The sequence below is a fragment of the Lycorma delicatula genome, chromosome 3 (assembly GCF_047948215.1).
Source record: "Lycorma delicatula isolate Av1 chromosome 3, ASM4794821v1, whole genome shotgun sequence".
Lineage (NCBI taxonomy): Eukaryota > Metazoa > Arthropoda > Insecta > Hemiptera > Fulgoridae > Lycorma > Lycorma delicatula.
The window spans coordinates 126,362,318-126,384,584 of NC_134457.1; the positions used below are offsets into that span (position 1 = coordinate 126,362,318).

General features: G+C 35.9%; 1 protein-coding gene across 1 annotated transcript; it reads left to right on the forward strand.

The window, feature by feature from the left end:
* Positions 1-1,100: 1,100 nt before the first annotated feature.
* Positions 1,101-20,966, forward strand: ND-15 (NADH dehydrogenase (ubiquinone) 15 kDa subunit). Its single transcript, XM_075360530.1, has 3 exons — positions 1,101-1,255; positions 9,192-9,398; positions 20,720-20,966. The coding sequence occupies exons 2-3, from the start codon at positions 9,195-9,197 to the stop codon at positions 20,819-20,821; spliced, it is 306 nt and encodes a 101-aa protein (XP_075216645.1). The 5' UTR covers positions 1,101-1,255; positions 9,192-9,194; the 3' UTR covers positions 20,822-20,966.
* The last annotated feature ends 1,301 nt before the right edge of the window (positions 20,967-22,267 follow it).

Sequence of the window (22,267 nt, forward strand, 5' to 3'; positions counted from 1 at the left end):
TCTCTGGTCTGGGTTATTCTATGGTAAAAATAATTATTGAAATGACTACATTAATTATGAATGTCATTAATGAAGACTATTAATTAAATTATAATACTGTAATAAATTTATTTTTTTAGAAGGAATGAGTAAACCAGTTTTGATGTCATTCTATGATGTAATGCTAATAAATATCAAAGTTAATGAAGTAAGTGTAGATAAGTATTAAAAACTTTGGCTCAAGATTAGAATGTATAATAAATAATACAACTTAAAATTAAACAAATCTGTTGAAATTATACAACCAAAAAAAGTGTATAAAATTTTTCAAGTTACTAATGACAAAAGTAAATAACCAATTTAATTTAAAAATGATTTTTTATTTTTCTGAATTGATTTATGTTCTGTAAATCCAGTGAAGATGTTTCTATTTTTATTAAATGCTCAGATTTTATGAAGTATAAACAATATTTCCCTTATTACATTTATTTTAAAGGTCAATACATCCTGTCAGATACTTTGAAGGTTAATTTGTGAGAAATGCAATATATATATTCACATCACCCACACTCTTTGCCCCATCCTGCAAAAATATGAAATAAATATTTCAAAACCCGCTATTTGATATATCATTATTATCACCTTTAATTTACACGATTGTTTTTGAGAAAATGAATAGGTTTATAACCTCACTTATTCGATTATATTTCGAAGTTGTACCGATGTTAAAATATACACTATTTTACTTACGAAAATGTCATTAAACAAATTTATGTATTAAATTGACAAGGGGGAATAAAATTTGAATCGTAAAATCGTTTTTGTGTATTCCATTTTTCTAGTTTGAGAGCGAAACATCAAATTTAGGAATTTTCCAAGACAAACTTTGGTTTGTCTTATACAATCTTCGATTCTATACTTGCCTTAGGCATTTAATGACATATAACTATAACTAAAACTATTTACTAATGTAACGTTGCAAATTAAATGAATCGGAAAATTGTTTAATACCAGTACCTCTTCGAAATATGATCGAGTAAGCGAGAAATCAGGTTAAAACGGATTACAGTTTTCCGTCTGCGGTGGAAATTAAAGTAATTAAAAAAATTAAAGCTGCATCGATTGGTGGGTTTTGATGTATTTACTTCCAATTTTTACAGGCTCTGACAGAAGGAATATATATCACTGAAAGAACATGTTTTAATCAGCTGATGTATTTATAATCACATCAGCTGATTCGATTTATAACCTATTGTTTAACCTTCAGTCGATTTACGTAAGTTAAAATTGTTCTATTAATTATTATTATTAGTGAATTATATTCTGTTTTTAATCCTTTATTATTAAGGCCATAAGGCTGGGAATTGCTTATTTTCCTAATAGTCGATGAAACGCCCGTAGCTAGAATATGAAACTGGATTAAATTTGCTGTCGTTTTTATGTAGTTGTCTACTTCTACTAATAACATACTAAATAGAATTCAGACCTTCATATAGTAACAAGAAAAACAGCACTTTTTTTATGACTTAATAATAAAACTATCCGTAATAATAAACTTAAAATATGTGTTACTTAATAATAACATATTTTAAGTTGAAACAAAATGTTATGTAATAACTTTTGTACCTTTCATGGACAAGAACATGAAAAAAGTATATGTAATGAATTATGTGGTGCATTAAATGTGAAAGCTTTGTCCTTTATACAGCCCTATATTTCTCCGTATTTTATTACATGCCCCAACAGCAGTCATCCTCAAAGACCTGCACTGTTATAGTTTTGATTCATCTTCAGTTTATCTATACATCGTATCTGTATATGTTTTACTGCAAAATGAATAGGCTTAATTAGTTTTATCTAACATTGAAACATATTTACCACCAAATTCAACATTTTTTTTACTTTGTGCATACATTCATCTGTTTTAATACAATTATTGTTATCTAGGGTTTTCTAACAACCTATCTATATATAATTTTGTACTTATTTTTTATGCTTTTATCTCAGTTATTTCTTTATTCTAATTATACTATTTTAGAGGTTTTAATGTTGCATAGGGTTTAAAGTTGCACACAGTTTCATGGAATACATAGTGACATGATAAGTTTTCTTTACAATATGGTTAACTAATTTAAAAAAAAAAAAAAAAAAAGTTACATGTAATAGAGATTTAAACAATTTTCTACTGTGTTAACATATTTCTTACTTCTAGACTGATTCATACAATTTAATAAATTTTAACAGATTTTTCTTTTGTTCAGTTAGTTTCTTTTGTCCCATCACTTTGTTGTACAGCTTTTTTTTTAGTTTCAGCTTTATTAACTGAATTGTAAATATTTAAACTATTAAAAAATTGTGGTCAGAATTTGTAGCTCATTTGTGGTCATTTCTAAACTGTATGATCCTTTATTTGTTTTACAGTTAATAAATTGGTTTTTAAATTTTTGTTTTAACAGGTGTGTAGCCTATTGTGTATTTCCTGACCTTGCTGTTATGTACCTTCACCATTTATCATTTTTAAAAAGGTGTTTACAATTACTAAATTTTGTTCTTCTTTTGAGACTTAATCTACAGGATATAGGTCAAATTCCCCAACTATTCTACCTTAAATTCTTTCCCCTACTATTAGGAGTTAGTCCCTTTATTAGAGTTTCATCCCCTTTTACATACTTTTGTGTGTGTGTGTTATTTTTGTGAATCTGCCACTAGCATAATTATCAGAAGTAAATGTGTTTGTTTTGGGTGTGAATCTATCTTAATTAAAGTAATCTTTTCACTCTATTACTAGTATAACATATATATTATCGAAAATTTTTATATAAGTATCCTTTATTCATGCATTCTGTTAGTTGCTTTTGTGAACATTGTAATAAAAAACCCTTTTCTTGCAACAACATTTATATCTAATTTTACCATAACTATGTCTCAATATTAAAAAAAAAAAATTTAATATATTTTTTATTCTTTTATTAGTAACAGAAATATTAATCATACATATTTGAAGTTGCATATTGTAAAAGATTCATAGTCATTATTAAATTAATTTCCTAACATGTTTTTGTTTGATAGGTTATGTTTACTTTGTTAATGTTGTTTTTAAATATTTGTAAATAATCATATTTTTATTGACAAATTATCAGCATTTTTGCAATACCACCAGATTTAGTGCTTAATGTACTGATATTGTATAAAAATGCAATTGAAATCAGAACTTAGAATTCAGAAGAGTGCTTTGTAAAATATTGTATTTTAAAAAATGTTATGTTAGAGAAAAAGCTGCTAACATTTCAAAACAATATAATCATCTTTAAGTAATTGATTAAAAAGGAGAACATTAAAGTATAAGTATTTCTTCCCCACAATAAAGGTGTAGTGTACAAAAAATCAGTAGTTCTGAAAATTAATTCATCCATAAAAATAAATTCAAAAAGTTAAACTAACTCAAATCTTCAAAATCCACAAAATTGTGTTCCATAACATCTTTTTATTGTCAAGTTTCTTTATCTGTGCATTTGTCTTTTTACTGGTTAGAAACTCCTTTTCAAGTCGTCAGATGGGTAGTCTTGTTTGGTCTATGTTTTATCATTTGATATATTTTTAAAATTGAACAATATGAAATTTACAATCATGTGTTGTATCTTTAGTGCACATTTTGATGGTTGACCTTTTGTGTGTTTCCTGCTTGTGTGAAATGATTTGCAAAGATTGATTTTGGTTTGTATGTAATGATGCTTCTTTGTTTTTTGTATTAGCAAGTGAATGTGTGTCTTGTTTTTTTAATGTAGTTTTTTTAAAATTGTTAATCTAATTTGTATTCTACTGAGTTAAAGTAATTGTCAGTGTGTTTTTCTTAATATGTTGTATTACCTTTTTTATGACCATATAATAACATGTTTCTTTTGGAAAATTTGTGCAAATATTGTTGATGTAACATGTTATTAATGTTGCATATTTTTTCACATGATTTCTTGTTATGTATGTGGTAAAATGTTTTGACCTTATTCTGGAATTTTTCTATTAAGTATGGATATGTAATATTCTCCCTTTATGGATCATGAGACCTTGCTGTTGGTGAGAAGGCTTGAGTGCTCAGTGATACAGAGTAGCTGGAACGAAGGTGCAACCATATTGGAGAGGTATCTGTTGAGAGCCAGATTAAGGAATGATTCCTGAAAGAGGGCAGCAGCTCTTTCAGTAGTTGTTAAGGGTGTAGGTCAGTACAACTTAAATGGCCATATCAACATCACTCAGTGCTCTGAGTACTGCGTAGCTGAAAGCAATGGAAAACTACAGCCGCTATTTTTGCAAGAAAATTTAGCTCTCTGTATTTTTATATAGCAATGATGGAGGCGCCTTCCTTGGTAAAATATTCCGGAGGTAAAAACTAGTCCCTTGTTCGGATCTCCGGGTGGGGACTACTAAGAAAGGGGTCAGTGTAAGTTCTATGATGTGAATCATCAGAACGAGAGTTAAAACATTTTCATTAAGAACTGTTATGTATGGTACAGCTAGTGCTTCCTGTTTCGCCACTAAATGTCTTATCCAAATTGTAAACGAAAATGAAGACAATTTTCCACTTGCATGCAGGGTAATAAGAAATGACTTTTATGTTGATCTTATTTTAAATTATTTAATTAAAATGAGACATTTGCCAATTGTTAGAGCAAAATGGCTTTCCCCTTCACAAATGGTTTTCAAACAACAAAGAAATTGCCTCATCACTTGATGACAGTTCTTGTATTTCTTTAAATAAAGGTCATAATGTACACACTTTAGGAATTTTATGGAATAACAATTCAGATACACTACTTTATGGAATCAATAATCCCAAAAATTGTACTAAAAGAAATTCTCTTTCTGTAATTGCAGACATTTATGACCCTTTAGGTCCCCATTGTATTTTCGTATAAACATTTTAGTCAGTAATTCAAGATTAAGGGGGATGAAACTTTACCCGATGCATTATTACCTCAATGGTTGGATTTGCGCAGTTAACTAAATTTGATTGGTTAAATAAATATAAATCAGTCTATTCAACCAAACAATGGTAACAGTGTTTGGTTGAAGTCATTTCAAATCCATGGATTTGCTGATGCATCTATGAAAGGCTATGGTTGTTGTATTTATGCACAAATTTTATTTGCAAATTGTGAAATTTCATCCAATTTACTTTGTTCTAAATCGAGTCACTCCTCTGAAACAAATTTCTTTGCCTAGGCTTGAGCTTCGTGGTGGTTGCTTACTTCTCACCTGTTTACTAAAAAAATTAATTTCTTCATTAATTATAAATATTGATGAAATTCATTTATATTCAGATTCCATATAGCCTTACATTGGATTCATGGACAGTCTTATAAGTGGGAAATTATCGTTGGCAATAGGGTTTCTGAAATACAGCAAAACGCTTAAAAAAACTAATTGGCATTATGTTAAGTCCCATGTTAATCCAGCTGATTTATTCTCTAGAGGTTGTCTTTCCAATAAGTTAATAGATCATCACATTGGTGGCATGGGCCACAATGGCTCTCACAAGATTTGTCCTGTTGACTAAATGATCGCAACTTTGTTTCTTGTGAGTGTGACATTGATTCTGAATATCTAATTACAAACGCTTAAACATTAATTTATCCAAAAACTTTCAATGGCTTTCATCAGACAATATAATGTATTTGTTTTAAGTCAATAAACATTGTTGCAGTTTGCTTACAATTCAGCAATTATTTACTACCTCAAACATTCTTAACAATTGCATTCCTTAAATAATCAAGGAAGGTTGTTAACAATAATTTTTGATTGTATAGAACAATTTTGTAAGAGACTCATGCATGTGGGGCAATTTGTTGATAACATTTTGGGGTTAATATCTCTAGGGGTTGGGGAGTTTTCTGGGGGTCAATTATCTCAAAATTTTGCTAACAGACCACTCTATATTAAGCTCATCAGTAAATGAGTACATCCTTATTATACCATTTTTTTAAATTTTGATCCAAAATTCTCCTTCCTGCAAAAATTGAAAATAGCTATCTTTTTATTTATTGCATATTTTTTAACCCCACTCTATGAATTATGAGACCTAGCTGATGGTCAGGGGGCTTGAGTGCTCAGTGATATAGAATAGCTGGACCGAAGGTGCAACTGTATTGGGAGAGAGGTATCTGTTGAGAGCCGGACTAAGGAATGATCCCTGAAAGAGGGCAGCAGCTCTCAGTAGTTGTTTAAGGGCATAGGTCAGGTGGACTTACCCATATCAACATCACTCATTCTTCTGAGTACAGCACAGCTGAAAGCAATGAAAAACTACGGCTGTTTTTTTTCCAAGAAACTATAACTCTCTACATTTTCATCTTACAAGATGGAGGCGCCACCCTTGGTAAAACATTCTGGAGGTAAACTAGTCCCTCATTCAAATCTCCAGGTGGAGACTACTAAGGAAGGGGTCACCAGAAAATTAAAAAATATCATTCTATGAGTCTGAGCATGGAATGTTAGAAGTCTAAAAAAGGTTGGTAGGTTAGAAAATTTAAAAAGGGAAATGGATAGGTTAAATATAGATGTAGTAGGAATTAGTAAGGTTTGGTGGAAAGAGGAAAATGACTTTTGGTCAGGTGATTTATAACAATTAACTCAGCGTCAAATAAAGGGCAGGCAGGAGTAGGTTTTGTAATGAATAAGAAATAGGGAAGAGAGTAGAGTATTTCAAAAAGCTTAGCGATAGAATCATTGTAATAAAGATAAAATCAAAACCAACAAAAATATACATACCAAAACCCTTTGATCAGTTGACCAACGACAGTTAACCCTAAAAAACTGTTATTGGTCATTTGTTGGTTAACTGTTGTTTGTTAGTTAATTTAGCTGATCAATTCAAATATGGAGCAGGATGACCGGCCATATGTAATCATACTGGCAGTTTTTATTATTCTTTATTATTATGAAAACCTAAGCCGACAAGTGATTGTTAATGTTTATATACCTACAAGTGCCCATGATGATGAGGTAGAGTGTGTGTATGAAGAAACTGATGAAGTAATTAAACACAAAAAAGGGAATGAAAATTTAATAATAGTTTGAGATTGGAATGCAAGCATCGGAAAAGGCACGGAAGAAAATATTGTGGGTGAATACAGGCTGGGCAAAAGAAATGAAAGAGGGGACCGACTTATTGAGTTTTGCACGAAGTATAATTTAGTAATTGCCAATACCCAGTTTAAAAATCATAATAGAAGAATATATACATGGAAAAAGCCTGGTGATACTGCAAGGTATCAGATAGATTATATCATGGTTAAACAAAGATTTAGAAATCAACTCGTCAACTGCAAAGCACATCCTGGAGCAGACATTGATAGTGACCATAATTTAGTGATAATGAAATGTAGATTGGGTTTTAAAAACCTGAAGAAAAGGTGTCAGATGAATTGATGGAGTTTAGAGAAGCTTGAGGAAGAGGAGGTAAAGAAGATCTTTGAGGAGGACATCGCAAGAGGTCTGAGTAAAAAAGATAAGGTAGAAAATGTAGAAGAAGAATGGTAAAATATGAAAAAGGAAATTCTTAAATCAGCAAAAGTGAAATTAGATGAAACAAAGAAACGTGGTAGAAAATTTTGTTATCAGAGGATATACTGCAGCTGATGGATGAATGTAGAAAATATAAAAATGCTAGTAATGAAGGTAAAAGGAACTATCAACAATTTTTTTTTTTTTTTGTCTTCAGTCATTTGACTGGCTTGATGCAGCTCTCCAAGATTCCCTATCTAGTGCCAGTTGTTTGATTTCAGTGTACTCCTTACATCCTACATCCCTAACAATTTGTTTTACATATTATTAACGTTGCGTACCTGCACAAATTTTCCCTCCTACACATCCCTCCTATATTAAAGCAACTATTCCAGGATGGCTTAATATGTGGCCTGTAAGTTTGTCTCTTCTTTTAACAATATTTTTCCAAATGCTTCTTTCTTCATCAATTTATCACACCTCTTCATTTGTCACTTTATCCACTCATATGATTTTTAACATTCTTTAATAGCACCACATTTCTAAAGCTTCAAAAGCTTCTAATTTTTTCTTATCAGATACTCCAATCATCCAAGATTCACTTCCATATAAAGCTACACTCCAAACATATACTTTCAAAATTGTTTTCCTGACGTTTAAATTAATTTTTGATGTAAGCAAATTATATTTCTTACTAAAAGCTCATTTTACTTGTGTTATTTGGCATTTTATCATTTATATCGTTGCTGCTTCGTCTATCTTTAGTAATTCTACTTTCCAAATAACAAAATTCTTCTACCTCCGTAATCTTTTCTCTTCTTGTTTGTAATCTTGTTCTTGTTTATTTTCATGTGGTAGTTCTAGCATAGGACTTCATCCATGCCATTCGCTGTTTCTTCTAAATCTTTTTTATTCTCAGAAAGAATTACTATATCAACAGCAAATTGTAACATCTTTATCTTTTCACCTTGCACCGTTACTCCAGATCTAAACTGCTCTTTAACATCATTAACTGCTAGTTCTGTGTAAAGATTAAAAAGTAACAGGGATAGGGAATATCCTTGTCAGACTCGCTTTTTTATTATGGTTGCTTTCTTATGTTCTTCAATTATTACTGTTGCATTTTGGTTCCTGTGAAGGTTAGCAATTGTTTTTCTATCTCTATACTTGAACCCTAAATTTTTTTAAATTCTGAACATTTTATTCCAGTCTACGTTATCAAGTGCCTTTTCTAAGTCTATAAATGCCAAGTACGTGATTTGTTTTTCTTTAATCTTCGTTCTACTATTTGCTAAGAATAAAGTTTTTATTTTAATAAGCATTAATTTCATTCAGATAAACTGTTACTTTTTCTATATGTTATTTGTAATTAATGTTTGTTAAAATCATCAGTTGTATTAAATAGTTATTTTTTAGTATAACATCAGCAAGTTTTATACAGTCATCTTTAGTATAATAAAAAATTACTAGGTCATTGAAGAAAAATTTCTCTAATTTTCTTTTTGACTTATATTACCTAGGTTCATGTATGTTTAATCGTAATTTTAGGGTTAGATACCAAAAAGGGAAATTGCCAAAAGGAAATTAAAATATTGACCTTTACTTGTTACTTTTCTTTCATTTGGAAGAAAGTAGGTTTTGGAGTGCACTCAAACTTAAAAACACTTTTTAAGTATTACTAGGAAAAAATATCTAGAATTATTATTTTTTTTCAGAAAATGGATATAGACTTCGTTCCATTAATTCGTATACCAATGACAGATCTCGGAGCATCTATTCTTAGTCATCAGCAGTTTGGTAATTGTGCAAAAATAGAATTGAAAGCAATGAGTTGTTTAGAGGCTTATGGTAAATACAGAGGAAAAGAAAAGTGTGCACAATTAATTGAAGACTATCAAGAATGCTTCACCAATGGAACTCAGGTAATTTAAAATACCTGATAAAATTTACCTGTAATATCTATTTCTTTCTTTTCATTAGTGTTGTACTAAAAAATAAGCAGTTGTACTTAAATCTTTGAAGCAATTTTTTGGGAAAAATAGATTTGATATTAGGTAATGTTTTGTTTTTAACAATTTCATTTTATTGGTCACTTTATTTATTTATCCATAATCATTAGCAACTGTTTGCAACCTACTTAAACTGTTTACAACTATTTAAAATTATGTAATCCAACTGTTAACATGCTAAATATTTGTGTATAATGAAGATGATTTGAAATGAAATTAACATTAACAATAAGTTGCCATTTTGATTATTTTATCGATGTTTAACTATGTTAATTGTTTTAAATTTGACCATAATGACATTTTGACTTAGAATTTTATGTTGAAAACTGTCTAAACATGTAAATAAATATTTAAAAATTATTGACATTAAACATACCCTTAAAATTAATTTTGAAGGACTTTTAAAACAAGTTATGTTGTACTGGAAAAATTTTCCCAAGGTTGGGCTAGTCAGTCTTCTACCAAACTTCTTTAAAACCTGGTGCTTGGAAAATTAAATTATCAAAACAACCTATACCTTTTCATAACTTCTTACTTGTTCATCAGCAATTTTTTTTCTTGTTAACTCTGGTAAAAATGTAATGTCTCGTAAGTATTATTTGTTTCTTAATCGATATATATAAAAATGTTAAGTTCGTTTGTGTACGGCTTCAAAAACTCACAATGTTCTGCACCGATTGAGCTCAAATTTTAGCGCGATATATAACCCACATCAAAGATTGTTTTCATCTATTTTTAATTTGCACAGTTTTTTAATAAATAAGCGGCTAATAAATCAGATGGAAATGTAAACAAAGGAAAACCAATTAGATCAATGTAAGATGGCCGTTGTCACGACCAATCACAAAGAACCCGTATGGCCGTTGCCAATGTAAACAACCACAAGCGTGGCACATTGTGGTTGTTAGGTTGAGAAATGATAAACAAAATAAAGCATACGTTTCATAGAAGTTTAATTTTGCAATACTTGTGGATATACAATATTTTTTGTTTTTTCACTGTCTGCGTAGATATAAAGGCTATCTGGTTTGCCGACTCGGGAACACGCAACATACAGTTGCCCATGTGAGAAGCAATCCGCATCTAAATGTAAACCACACAATTCTAAAGATTGGCTTTGAACTTTATTGATTGTGATTGCAAATGCCAATCGAATTGGGAATTGCAATCTTTTAAATTAAAATTTTGTATCGGTTGGGATTATGGGTATTCAAGGAATGAGGACATCTTCACCTTTGAAAGGCCCCGTTAAAATCGTTGCTTCCACTACGTTATTCATCAATTTCTTAACTGCAAGTCGCGTGCCGTTGCAGAGTTTTGGCTGATTAATATTCCGCAACAGGATAATTGTCATTTTTTGATCGAACCGTTGCTAGAATCAATCTAATGAGGAATGTTTTCTCAGTTCCTCCTGGCGCATCCAAGAAGAAGGTCCCCCCAACTCTGTGATTTATCATTTGCAGTATGCGATCATAAATGCCTTTCTGTTTACGCGTTAATTTGGGAATGTTTGATTGGACATATGACTGAAGATCACCAATGTTGTAACTCTGTTCATGGCGTAAATCCACATCAAATGAAGCAATCGCAGCTAGGGTGGGTGATGGGATTCCCAATTGACTAAGAACTTTATTTGCAATAGCTAAGCACTTGTCTTCAATATTTATCAATGCTTCGTTGTAAATGCCTTCTGTAAATTCCATGGTCATATTGGTATTTTCTAGGCGTACTCTATGCAAAATATCCTCAGCCATATGCGATCGATATCTTTCCCATAACTCTGTGGGAGATGAAGAGAAGCAAGCGGTCAATATAATTGCGAATAATGCGCGAATTGGGTTTTGATGTGCAGTGTTGCACGCGTCATTAATACATATATCCCACTGTTGGTCGTTTTCTAATAAATTCAGAGCTTGATGAAAATCACGACACAATCACACAAAAGTACCTCGAATAAAGTGAATATTTAATTCAGATTGTATAATAATCTGAATCAGATGCAAGTGGATACGTTTTTTTTTTTTGTTAATAAACAATGTAATTAGGAACACGTATTGTTTCACATGTGACTGCGGTTGTCGTTAGCTAGTATGGCAAATGTTCCCCTCGCTTCCGGCAGATGGCGCGGTCACTGGTACACAACTGACCGTTAAAAAAACTGTTTTCTCGCGGTCGCGGGTATGTGACTGATGCGAAAAATAGATAAAAACAATCTTTGATGCGGGTTATATATTGTGCTAAAATTTGAGCACAATCGGTGCAGAACATTTTGAGTTTTTGAAGCGTACACAAACGAACTTAACATTTTTATATATAAAGATTTGTGGGCTGCGAAAAAAAGCCCTTAAGTCGTGCGAAAAAACACATCATTTTAAATGCTTACGAAAGCAGAGTAATGCTTACAGATTAAAGAATAATCAAACGGCGTTGATTTCAGGTGTTAATAAACTGCTAACGTAAGTAGAAGTTGTGCTGCTTCAGTGTACAACGTGATTCTCGAGTATAAATCTACTAATGAATTACGGTCTCCAAAGAAAACAAAACCCCGCAGGTAAATTGAGAAAAAGGTGAAATTTTGATAAAAACGCGATTCGTAAAAAAATTACACGAATTTGAATTATTTAGAAATAGTTTAGCAGTGTATTATGTCCTTTGGAAGAGAATTCGGTTATTGTCGAAGACAACGCTTCTTATCATTAAACGAAAAGAATTTCAGCCGTGTTATAGAAAAACAATGATATCAAAATGTGGCTTAGTTCAAAAGGAATAATTTTTGAAGAGGTTTAAGTTAATGTTCAATCATTGCAAAGGGTTTTGCGTATTAAAAGTAATTATAGTCCGTATAAAATTGGTTTGACACACAACGCCATATTGGTAAGTCGTGTTTTTATTCGGCTCCTAACGAATATATTTGCCGGCCTCCGTGGCGCGAGTGGTAACGTCTCGGACTTTAATCCTGTGGTTCCGAGTTTGAATCCCGGTCAGGCATGGCATTTTCATACGCTATAAATCATATCATCTCCAACTGCGGTTGTCCTTCTTGGTGGCTTTTCTTTTTGTTTTGGTTTTTTTTTTTAATAAAATACAGATTTTTAACTGTTAAATGTAATTCAAAGAAATTTTTTTACTTAATCAGTTGTGATTTTGTTTACATTGGCAACGGCCATACGGGCTCTTTGTGATTGGTCGTTGTGTTTGACAGCGGCCATCTTGCATTGATCTGATTGGTTTTCCTTTGTTTACATTTCCATCTGATTTATTAGCCTCTTATTTATTAAAAAACTGTACAAATTAAAAATAGATAGATAGATTTATTAAAAATAAATGAAAACAATATTTGATGCGGGTTATATATCGTGCTAAAATTTTTTTTATCGTTTTTTTTTAATAATAAAATACAGATGTTTTAGCTATTAAATATAATTCAAAGAAATTTGGTCCTTGTGTTTGACAGCGGCCATCTTGCATTGATCTGATTGGTTTTCCTTTGTTTACATTTCCAAATTAAAAATGTACAAATTAAAAATAGATAGATAGATTTATTAAAAATAGATGAAAACAATCTTTGATGTGGGTTTTATATCGTGCTAAAATTTGAGCTCAATCGGTGCAGAACATTTTGAGTTTTTGAAGCTGTACACAAACGAACTTATATATATATATATATATATAACATTTTATTAATAATAATAATACATTATTATAGTAGTATAAAAATTAATCTGAACACAGATTTTATTTAATAAAAATAATTTTTATTTAGGAAAAATATCATACCTGTCCTCTAATAAACATGTCCTCCTTTATACTTAATCCCTTCATGTACACGATTTGCCAAATGTACTACAACATTTTTGATTTCTTCATCATTGATCTAACGATACCATTATTATTGCTTCAATGAGGTCAATCTTTGTGGCACATTTTATTTTTTGAGTTTTTTTTTATTATTGCCCATAGATTGTTGAGTGGGTTTAAGCCTGGGTTTGGTTCTTTGAAAAACCCTTTTCACTTTTTTGGCCGTATGGTATGGCACCAATCTCTTGTTGGAACGCTCCTTTGCTTTGTGGGAGTTTGTTTTTAAGTTGTCACAACCCTTTACTTCAGAATCTTGATATATCAATCACTTTTCAACATACCATCTGCTGGAAGTAATGAAGAAGGGCCTTCAAACATTGTTTTTCTAAGGATGTGGAACTAATTATTGGATATGAGGTGGTGATGTGTTTTCATCTGATGCTTTTCTAGTATATGAAACTCCTTGTCTCTGAAGATAAAAATGTGACTCGGAAAAAATAACATTTTCCAGCTTTTTTTGGTCAAGTTAACATGTGCTTTGGTCTGCAAGAGCCTTTTGTTGCACATTGCTGATGTAGATCTGTTCCATTGGATGCTAATTCAAAAATTCACAGCAGATAATTATGAATCAAGATTACTTGTTTTCACTAATAACTGTTCCTGTATTAGTTTTTCTTTTACAGCCATATTTGCTTTCTTTTGTGGTGTAGAGGAACCAGTTTCTTTAAATTGTTTTAAAATAGCATTCACTGTCCCTAGTTCAACACCAAACTCAGAAGCTATTTATCATCATGTCATACTGGTATACTCAGATACAGAAACAATTTTCGAACAGAGAGTTATGTCCTTTATTATATATTCAAGAAACACAGAACAAAAATGTGAAAAATAATTTTGTAATGAAAAATGAAATATACTTTCATAAAACAATATTTATAACATGAAAAATTGCTAAAAAAATCAAAGAACAATAACCTCACATTACACAGACAACTAAAAGAATGGATATGGTCAAGCAGTGTAGCCAACATAGAAATAAACAAAAAATTCCCTATGTTCAGATTAATTTGCATATTATTATACATACCAATTCCCAGTATCTACATTGTTAAACTATATCTATACTGATAATCATTTAATCATAATGGCCATCTAATCTCAGATTTGGTTACTTTTTTGTTAACAATCTTTGAGGGTGTGTTATCCTAAATTTACTCTTTAGTATATAAACACTGTAAACCATTCCAGATACTATGGTCCCTAGTGCGTCTCAGAGTATCACCGTGGTATATCTTATTATCAGTGTTCTTTTGGCTGTCGGTCGTGTGTGTACCTTCCGACAGTATCGAGGTTAGCTGGTCTTAAGGCTGTATTCACGATTCACGCATTTTAAGTTAGACTCGACATTTGTAGCTCTGCTGCGGTGTGCTTGGCGTGGACTTGTGCGACGCGTACTCGCCTCAACGCGGCGAAAAGGTGGCAACGACTGCTGGTCGTTAGTCCCCGTGACAGAAAAAAGGCTTTGCCTTTTAGTCCTTCTGCGCTCTTGTCAGAGCGAGGGTCGTAATCTGTGGTTCATTGTTGTACGTCTAGTGCACCAATCAATCGTTCCAGCAGCGGCGAAGAGGTACGAAGTGTGACAGGAGAACGCAAGGGTCTCCGGCTGCCGTACTCGCTGCGGGTAGTTGTCATTTTGTGGGCTTGCCCAAACTTGACAGTAGTAGGTAGACAGCGAGATTCTAGTTAATTTAGTAGGACTTAGGGAATCTTCGTCCATGTCGGAGTTTTAAGAGGTGAAGAAGTCCAGGCGGAAGAGGAAACCTGCGCCAGTTTCATCGACTAGCTCCTCAGAGGACGAGGTCAGCGAAGCGATGGATACAGGGACACCCGCCCAGGTGCGGTCCTCCCCTGTAGTAGAGGCCTTCAAAAATTCTAAGGGCAGACCTGGCAGTTCTGCCCTATTGTTGAAAGTAGTCCAGGAGGACCTGGACTACTTGGTAGATTTTCTTGCGCTTCCCGGCGGAGTCAGTTCGGGGGCGAAGAAAACGATTCTCCCTCGACTTGGCAAGTTGAGGGAAGCTTTCAAGGCGGTTAGTGAGGATTTCGAGGCCTTGGCCTCCAAGCCCCACGAGGTCAAGGCTCCCAAGGTGGTTGTTCAGGCCCCAGTGCAGCCCAGGCGCTACGCTGAGGTCCTGAAAACCAAACGCGAGGCCAGCAAGGCGGTGAAGAAGCCGGAGGTAGTCTTCGTGAACAACGTGGAGGGCTCGAAGACCACGAGTCAAGACCTAAAGCGCGATTTCCGTGAAGCCCTTCGTGGTTATCGGAATCGGCTTAGAATTCGAGATATTAAGGAGACCAGTAGAGGGTTAGTTGTTGTTGCGGACAATAAGGAGACGGTCCAAGTCATCAAGGACTCTCCTGCGGTACAGAAGCTTGAGGTTAAGGTGGACCCCAAGCGGTTGAGGAAGCCCCGGGTCATAATATATGACATCTAGCGGAGTCTCTCTGATGAAGAAGTTCTGGCTCTCAGTCGGGAGCAGAACACTGATTTGGACGAGGCCTCGTTCAAAGAGCAGTGTAGACTAGTCTCCGTGATACCGAGAGGCATCACGCTTGAAAGCGTGATGCCTCTCGGTATCACGGAGTTTTTGAGCTAGCTGCTGGTCTCCACCAGAAGTTTTTGTCCGAGGGTGGGGTCTTTGTTGATTTTGCCTCTTGTCGCGTCAAGGAATACCTTGACGTGCAGAGGTGCGCTTCAAGTGTTGTAGGTTTGGCCATAGGGCCAAGTTTTGTAAGTATGCGTCGGTCTGCGCGCATTGTGGTGAAGAGGGCCACAAGCGTGACGATTGTCCGCAAAAGAAGGAGGCTCCGATTTGCGTTAACTGCAAGCGGTTACGCAAAAACCATAGGCACTCCATCAATAGTAGAGTGTGGTAGCTATTTGAGAGCGGTTGAGGTCTACTTCAACTCGCTCGATGGTTAGGTTCGGTCAACTCAATGCCCAGGGTGCCTATGCGGTCCAAGTAGAGTTAGGTAACGTCGTTGAAAAGCGGAGCCTCGATGTTTTACTTCTGCAACACCCATACGTTGTCAAGGGTGACCTGCCAGATTTTTCAGGCTGGAATAAGTTCCATGTTGGTGAAAGTAAATCCGCCGTTCTGTGGAGGAAGTCTATAGATAGTGTCTTTGTGCGGCAAGCATCTGACACGCATCATGTCGTTGTTAAGCTTGCTGTGGATGGTTTCGACTTAGTTGTGGTTAGTTCGTGCTTTCAGTACAGAGATCCCACTGACTTACACTTGGAAAGATGGGATAGAATTATCAGGCTGATAGCGGGTCGCCCTATTCTTATAGTTGTTGATGCGAACGCCAAATCGATTCTTTGGCACAGTGGGATCACAGATGACGGCGGTGAACTGCTAGAAGGCTTCATCGCGCAGCACTGTTTTGAGGTTTCAATGTCGCCGGCGAGTTGGCTACCTTCGCCGGCGCGGTGGGATTGCGGAGGACCTTCCTTGGTACCAACATTGATGTTACCATAGGCAAGGATATCCCTGGTAGGATTCTAAACTGGTCTGTAGTCGAAGATTGCGAAAGCGATCATCGGCTCATAGTATTTGATTGGGTAGGTGGGCTGCGCGATGTCTCCAGGGCGGACGCCCCCGTTCAGCAGGGGCGCTTCTTGCACAGGCGGGCGGATTGGCGCAAGTTCTCTAACATTCTTGCGGCCAGGATGCGGGTGTTCACTCGTACCCTGGACGAGGTCCCCTAGATAACCTGGCAGAGAATTTCTCTTCTGCGGTGGTTGAAGCCGCAGAACTCTCAATCCCTCGGAGTACGGGTCGAGAGAGAGTAGCTGGTTGGTGGTCTCGGGACTTGACTGCGATAAAGCAGGCCTGGGCCGACTCAGGAGAGCCGCACAGCGTGCGCGTGATCCTGACCGGCGCGAGGCCTTGTTTGCGGAGTATCATCAGAAAAGGAACGAGTATTTTCATAGAATTAGGACTTCTAAGCGAGATTCCTGGCGCTCTTTTGTTCAAGAGCAGGGGAATAAGGACCCTTGGGGTGTTGTTTATCGAGTACTTGGTCACAAGCGGAAAAAGGACAGTCTTCTGTCGGCTCTCTCGACCCAAGACGGCGTTGTAGTTGAGAAAGATCGTGTTCTATCTCTTCTGATGGACGATCTGCTCCCCGATGATACAGAGGTTGGTGAGACCTCGTATCACCGGAGAGTTCGAGCGGCGGTTGTGGATTTTAATACAGACTCTGTGTTTTCGGAGATTACTGAGGCGGAAGTCCGCCAAGTAATATGTAGCCTGGCTAGGAATAAAGCCCCCGGATATGATGGTATTACGGTGGAGCTCCTTGTTCGCACCCTGCCTGTAATTTTTGGCCCATTGACTAGGGTGTTCAATAGGTGTTTATTTGCTGGGCATTTCCCGGCTAGCTGAAAGCGTGGAATCTTGAAGTTGTTATTCAAAGGTGGCGACAAGGACCCCACCGTTAGTTCTTCTTACCGTCCTCTGACGCTCTTACCAGTTGTTGGAAAAATTTTCGAGAAGGTACTTTACCTCCGCATTTGTAGCAGGCTGACTTCGAATCACATGCTGATGGACGACCAGTATGGCTGTAGACCCGGTAAGAGTACAGAGGATGCGATTCTTAGGGTCCTGGATCTGGCTTCAGGCAGTGAGTGCAAATATGTACTCGGTGTCTTTTGGACATATCCGGGGCATTTAATAACTTGTGGTGGCCCTCTGCCTTGTTTCAATTGCAGAAGCGTGGTTGCACGCAGGATGAAATTAGGACTCTCTGAGTTACTTCAGCAAAAGAACTGTTGTCCTTCGTGACGGCAGTTCGCAACTAGGAAAGACCCTGTCAAAAGGATGTCCACAGGGCAGTGTATTAGGTCCTCTCGTCTGGACCATCGAGTTTGACTCTCTCTTGCGGCTACGTTTGCCCAGTGGCTGTCGCGTTGTGGCTTATGCGGACGATGGACTGCTGCTGGTTGAGGGTGGTTCGCGTGCTGAGATTGAGCTCAGAGCGGCACAGGCATGTAGGGTTTTGCGGTTGTGGAGTCTTCAGTATAAGATGGTTTTCAGTGCGGAGAAAACCACTATGATGTTTTTGAAGGGCCGTCTAGCTGCAACTCGCCATCCACGGGTTGTGATGGACGGTCGTTCAATTAGGTATGTCACCCGTCAAAAGTATCTGGATGTTATCCTTGATGAGAGGCTTCTCTTCAAGGAGCACCTGCAGTATGTGGCGAAGAAGGCAGTTGATGCCTTCTTTAGCGTCCGTAGAGTGGTCCATCCCGATTGGGGGTTGAATTTCCGGACCATGCGGATTCTTTACAAAGGTGTTTGCGAGGCCATTATGTTGTACGCTGCGCCCGTCTGCGCTCATCGTTTGCGGTATCAATGTTATAGGGACATTCTATTACGAGCCCAGCGTCTTCTTTTGTTAGCGGTTGTCGGTGGTTACAGGACTGTCTCGCGAGAGGCAGTAACTGTGATCGCGGGCATCAAACCTGTGGATATTTCGGCTACGGAACGTAGCCAGCGGTATGTTGCAAAGAAGGGAGGCCTTCTTATTTCTGGGCGTATGCGTGAGATCGAAGAACAAGGTTTCGACTCTTGGCAAGATAGGTGGAATACTTCTTTGACAGGTCGTTATACGCATGGTATATTCCCCAATGTTAGAGAGTTGCGAGCGGTTAGCTGGGTATCCCCCAATCGGCACACTACATAGTTCCTCTCTGGACATGGTGCCTTTAGGGATAAATTGGCTAGGATTAGGTTGGTTGATTCCGGCTTCTGTCCGGACTGTAGGGTCGATGACACCGTGGACCATGTCCTACACATATGTCCCCGGTACGAAGCTGAGCGTACCAGAGTTACTAGGGAACTCGAGAGAGTAAATTCTGTTTTGGATCTACGAGTCAACTGGAGGGCTCGTAGAGAGTGGACTTAAGTTGCTGGCTTCCTTCGCTTCCTCGCCCTGAGCAGGACTGCCGAAGGGATTTAGTAGGTGATAGGAACCTGGGTGGCTAGGGACCGCCTGGGCAGTTGACTGGCCGAAGGTAGCCGCTTAAGGCAGCGTGCCTCGGTTAGATGTATTTGGTGTCTTTGTATTGGAATTAAGCTGTCGGCGGAGTTGCGGTCGCTGCCAACGGGCATGGTTATCCTTGCCCGTGGGTGCGGTCGCGCTCCGACGAGGGCATTTATGAGCTAACCACACTGTTGGCGGGGCGTCTCTGGGTACTGCTTCGGCGGTATGCAGGGGAGTCTTGACGGCGGTTTGCGAAAGATGGTGAATGTCACGCGGGACTCCGTGATGGAGCTGTGCGGGAGTAGGTGTTTATTCTCCTCTCCCGGGCGGACCGGACCGGAGTCAAATAGAAACTCATTTTGAGTAATAAGCGGGGTTCTTTAGGGAACTAGGTCTAAATTTCGCTGTGTGAAACTTTTAGTGGGAAAGTTTGTTATAGAGGCTGTTAATACGGATCTGAGACATTCAGTAATTGGCTCTTTAATAGTTAGGACTAGGCGCGCGGTCTTCATTCCGTGGTTAGGCTTCTAGCTTAGTTCCTGAGGGCGACGTGGTAGCTGCAGGTGTCCGTTGTCTTCATTCTGAAGGCATAAACACGTAAAACTATCTCGGGGTGAACTTTACTGATGCAGATGTCCCTTGGGGCATCTGCATCGGTGGCATCTCTGCGTGGCCTGGACTGAAAGCTGTGGTGCGCAATCAGTTTGAGGACGAGAAGATGTCCTCCGTTAAAGCCACTACTGGCTAGGAACGAAGGGGGTGGTGTAGCGACCAGACACGCTACGAGGTGGGATCTTCTCCCCTCAGGGGGGAAATCGAGATGTAAACCATTCCAGTTATTGTAATATCTATTTCTATAAAAAAATGTAATAAAAATACTAAGTAAGTAAGAATGTTTCATCATTATACTTCCAAAATACCAGTGTACAGCAACTTTCTGAATGCAACTATTATTATAAATGATCATGAAAAACTAACTGCATGAATAAAGGGCATTGATTAAATAAAGCTGCATTTGTTGAAAAAGCTGCATTTCAAATTAATTTTCTCATATTATTTTGAGTCTGTACTAATTTTTTTCTTGCAACCTTCATTTTTAGAGCTTTTAAATTATCTGAAAATTGCTGTTCAAACCTATGAAAAAAATTGATTATGTGTAGCATGAGAAATGGAATTCTGAACAATAAATCAAATTCCAAGGCATCAGTATTTAACTTATTTGTTATTTTATTTGTATTAAAACGAAATCACTGTTATTAATTTTTATCATTTGTATGCTTTAAAGTTGTGTCTGAACAACTTTTTATTAAAAGTGATTTAAAGTTTATTTTAAGAAAAATTATTTACAAAATGTTACTAATAATCTTGTCACCTTTGTTTTGTAGGTAAAACGTGCAAAAGCAATGAGATTAGAGAGACTTAGGCAGTATTGGTCTGGTGAACGTAAGAAACTTTTTACTGACACTGTTAATAGTACTAGTATTTAACGATGTTGTTTATGAATTCTGCAGTCATGATGTAGCTGCTATTTTTCAGTTTTGGAATTTATAATTTTTGAATATCTTTGAGAACTTATCTCCTTTAAAGTAATAGTAATTGTATTTTCAGTTGAAATAAATAATATTAAAAATTCTTTGAATCACCTTTTTTATCCTAAATGTTTTGTTATGGGATACTTTTTCCTAAGAGCGTTTTAGAGTTGTATAGTTACTGGCCTGTATTTAACCTGAATAACTTTGATAACAAAGTTATCAAAGTTCTGATGTTCTGGAACAGACTGAGCATGGAATTCATCTTCAGCAAAACATGAACAGTCAACAAAGCATGAAATTCTTATTCAATATCTGAACTGGTACCATTAAAATTTGAATCTTCAATACTTTATAAAGGATTGATACAGCACTAAAATGAGATTTATAATTCTTGTTCAAACCTAATTGTGTAGATCTTGTTGGTATAATATTTAGTATAAATAAGTATTGCAAAAATGGTGCATGATCTTAATTTTATTCCTCCCTGTACTAACGCTAAATTCATTCTGTTATTTAAAGTAAATTCAAAGTGCAAGTATTAATTGCTTATCAGTAAGCATAATTTATTTTGCCTTTTTTCTTGAGTACTACACAAGGTTTTTCAGTGGTGGGTGGACTCCACCTTACTGAATCCAAGCATACAGGCTGATTTTTCAGGGTGTGCTACTTTATTTCTCCACTTTTGAAGTCATTGACCAAAGAAGGTAAATGTAGGTTATAAAAATGGGTATGATCTAAAAAGGATAAAATGGGTACTTGCCTATTGCTGTTTATTATGCTACATACGACTTTACAAGGGTAGTATATATTTTATTAATTTACTCTTTTTGATAAGAGACATCATTATATAATGGTAATAGGTGTATGTCAAATTACAGCTACCCTCCTTTTTTATTAGAAATGAATTTTGTAGCATGAGAAAAATGCCAAGCCTGACCACTATCCTAACTCAGAACACTGTGGATGAAAAGCATAGGTGCTAACATTTCACTGTGGAGGTCAGCATATGCATTGGGCATTATGTACACTGAATGTGTAATGTTACTGCATTTTTTGGTGTCATTATTTTCTTATATATTAGAACATATTATACATTTTTTTCTCTTAGCAAGAGAGATGTTATCGTGGAAGAGAAAAGGCTTTTGATTAAAACAGTGCTAGAAGGATCAGTAGAAACTCCAAGAAGAAAGAATATAAAAGCGTAGAAACTTCAGAGTGTGAAAAGAAATTGGAATTGTTAGGAGATCAAAAGTTTTGCTGGAAATTAGGCAAAGTTGAGGTCGATGTGGTGAAAGATCTGTTTGAAGGCATATAATAATGAACTAGAACCAATTGAGAAAAGTATAACAGTATTATTAACATGTTTTATTTAAAGGAACATTTGAGCAACATAACTGGAGA

Bases quoted from the DNA above. Each gene is read 5' to 3' on its own strand.
- ND-15 (XM_075360530.1), top strand. From the start codon at position 9,195: ATGGATATAGACTTCGTTCCATTAATTCGTATACCAATGACAGATCTC. The intron at 9,399-20,719 runs GTAATTTAAAAT...TTTGTTTTGTAG, and splicing joins GCTTCACCAATGGAACTCAG to GTAAAACGTGCAAAAGCAAT.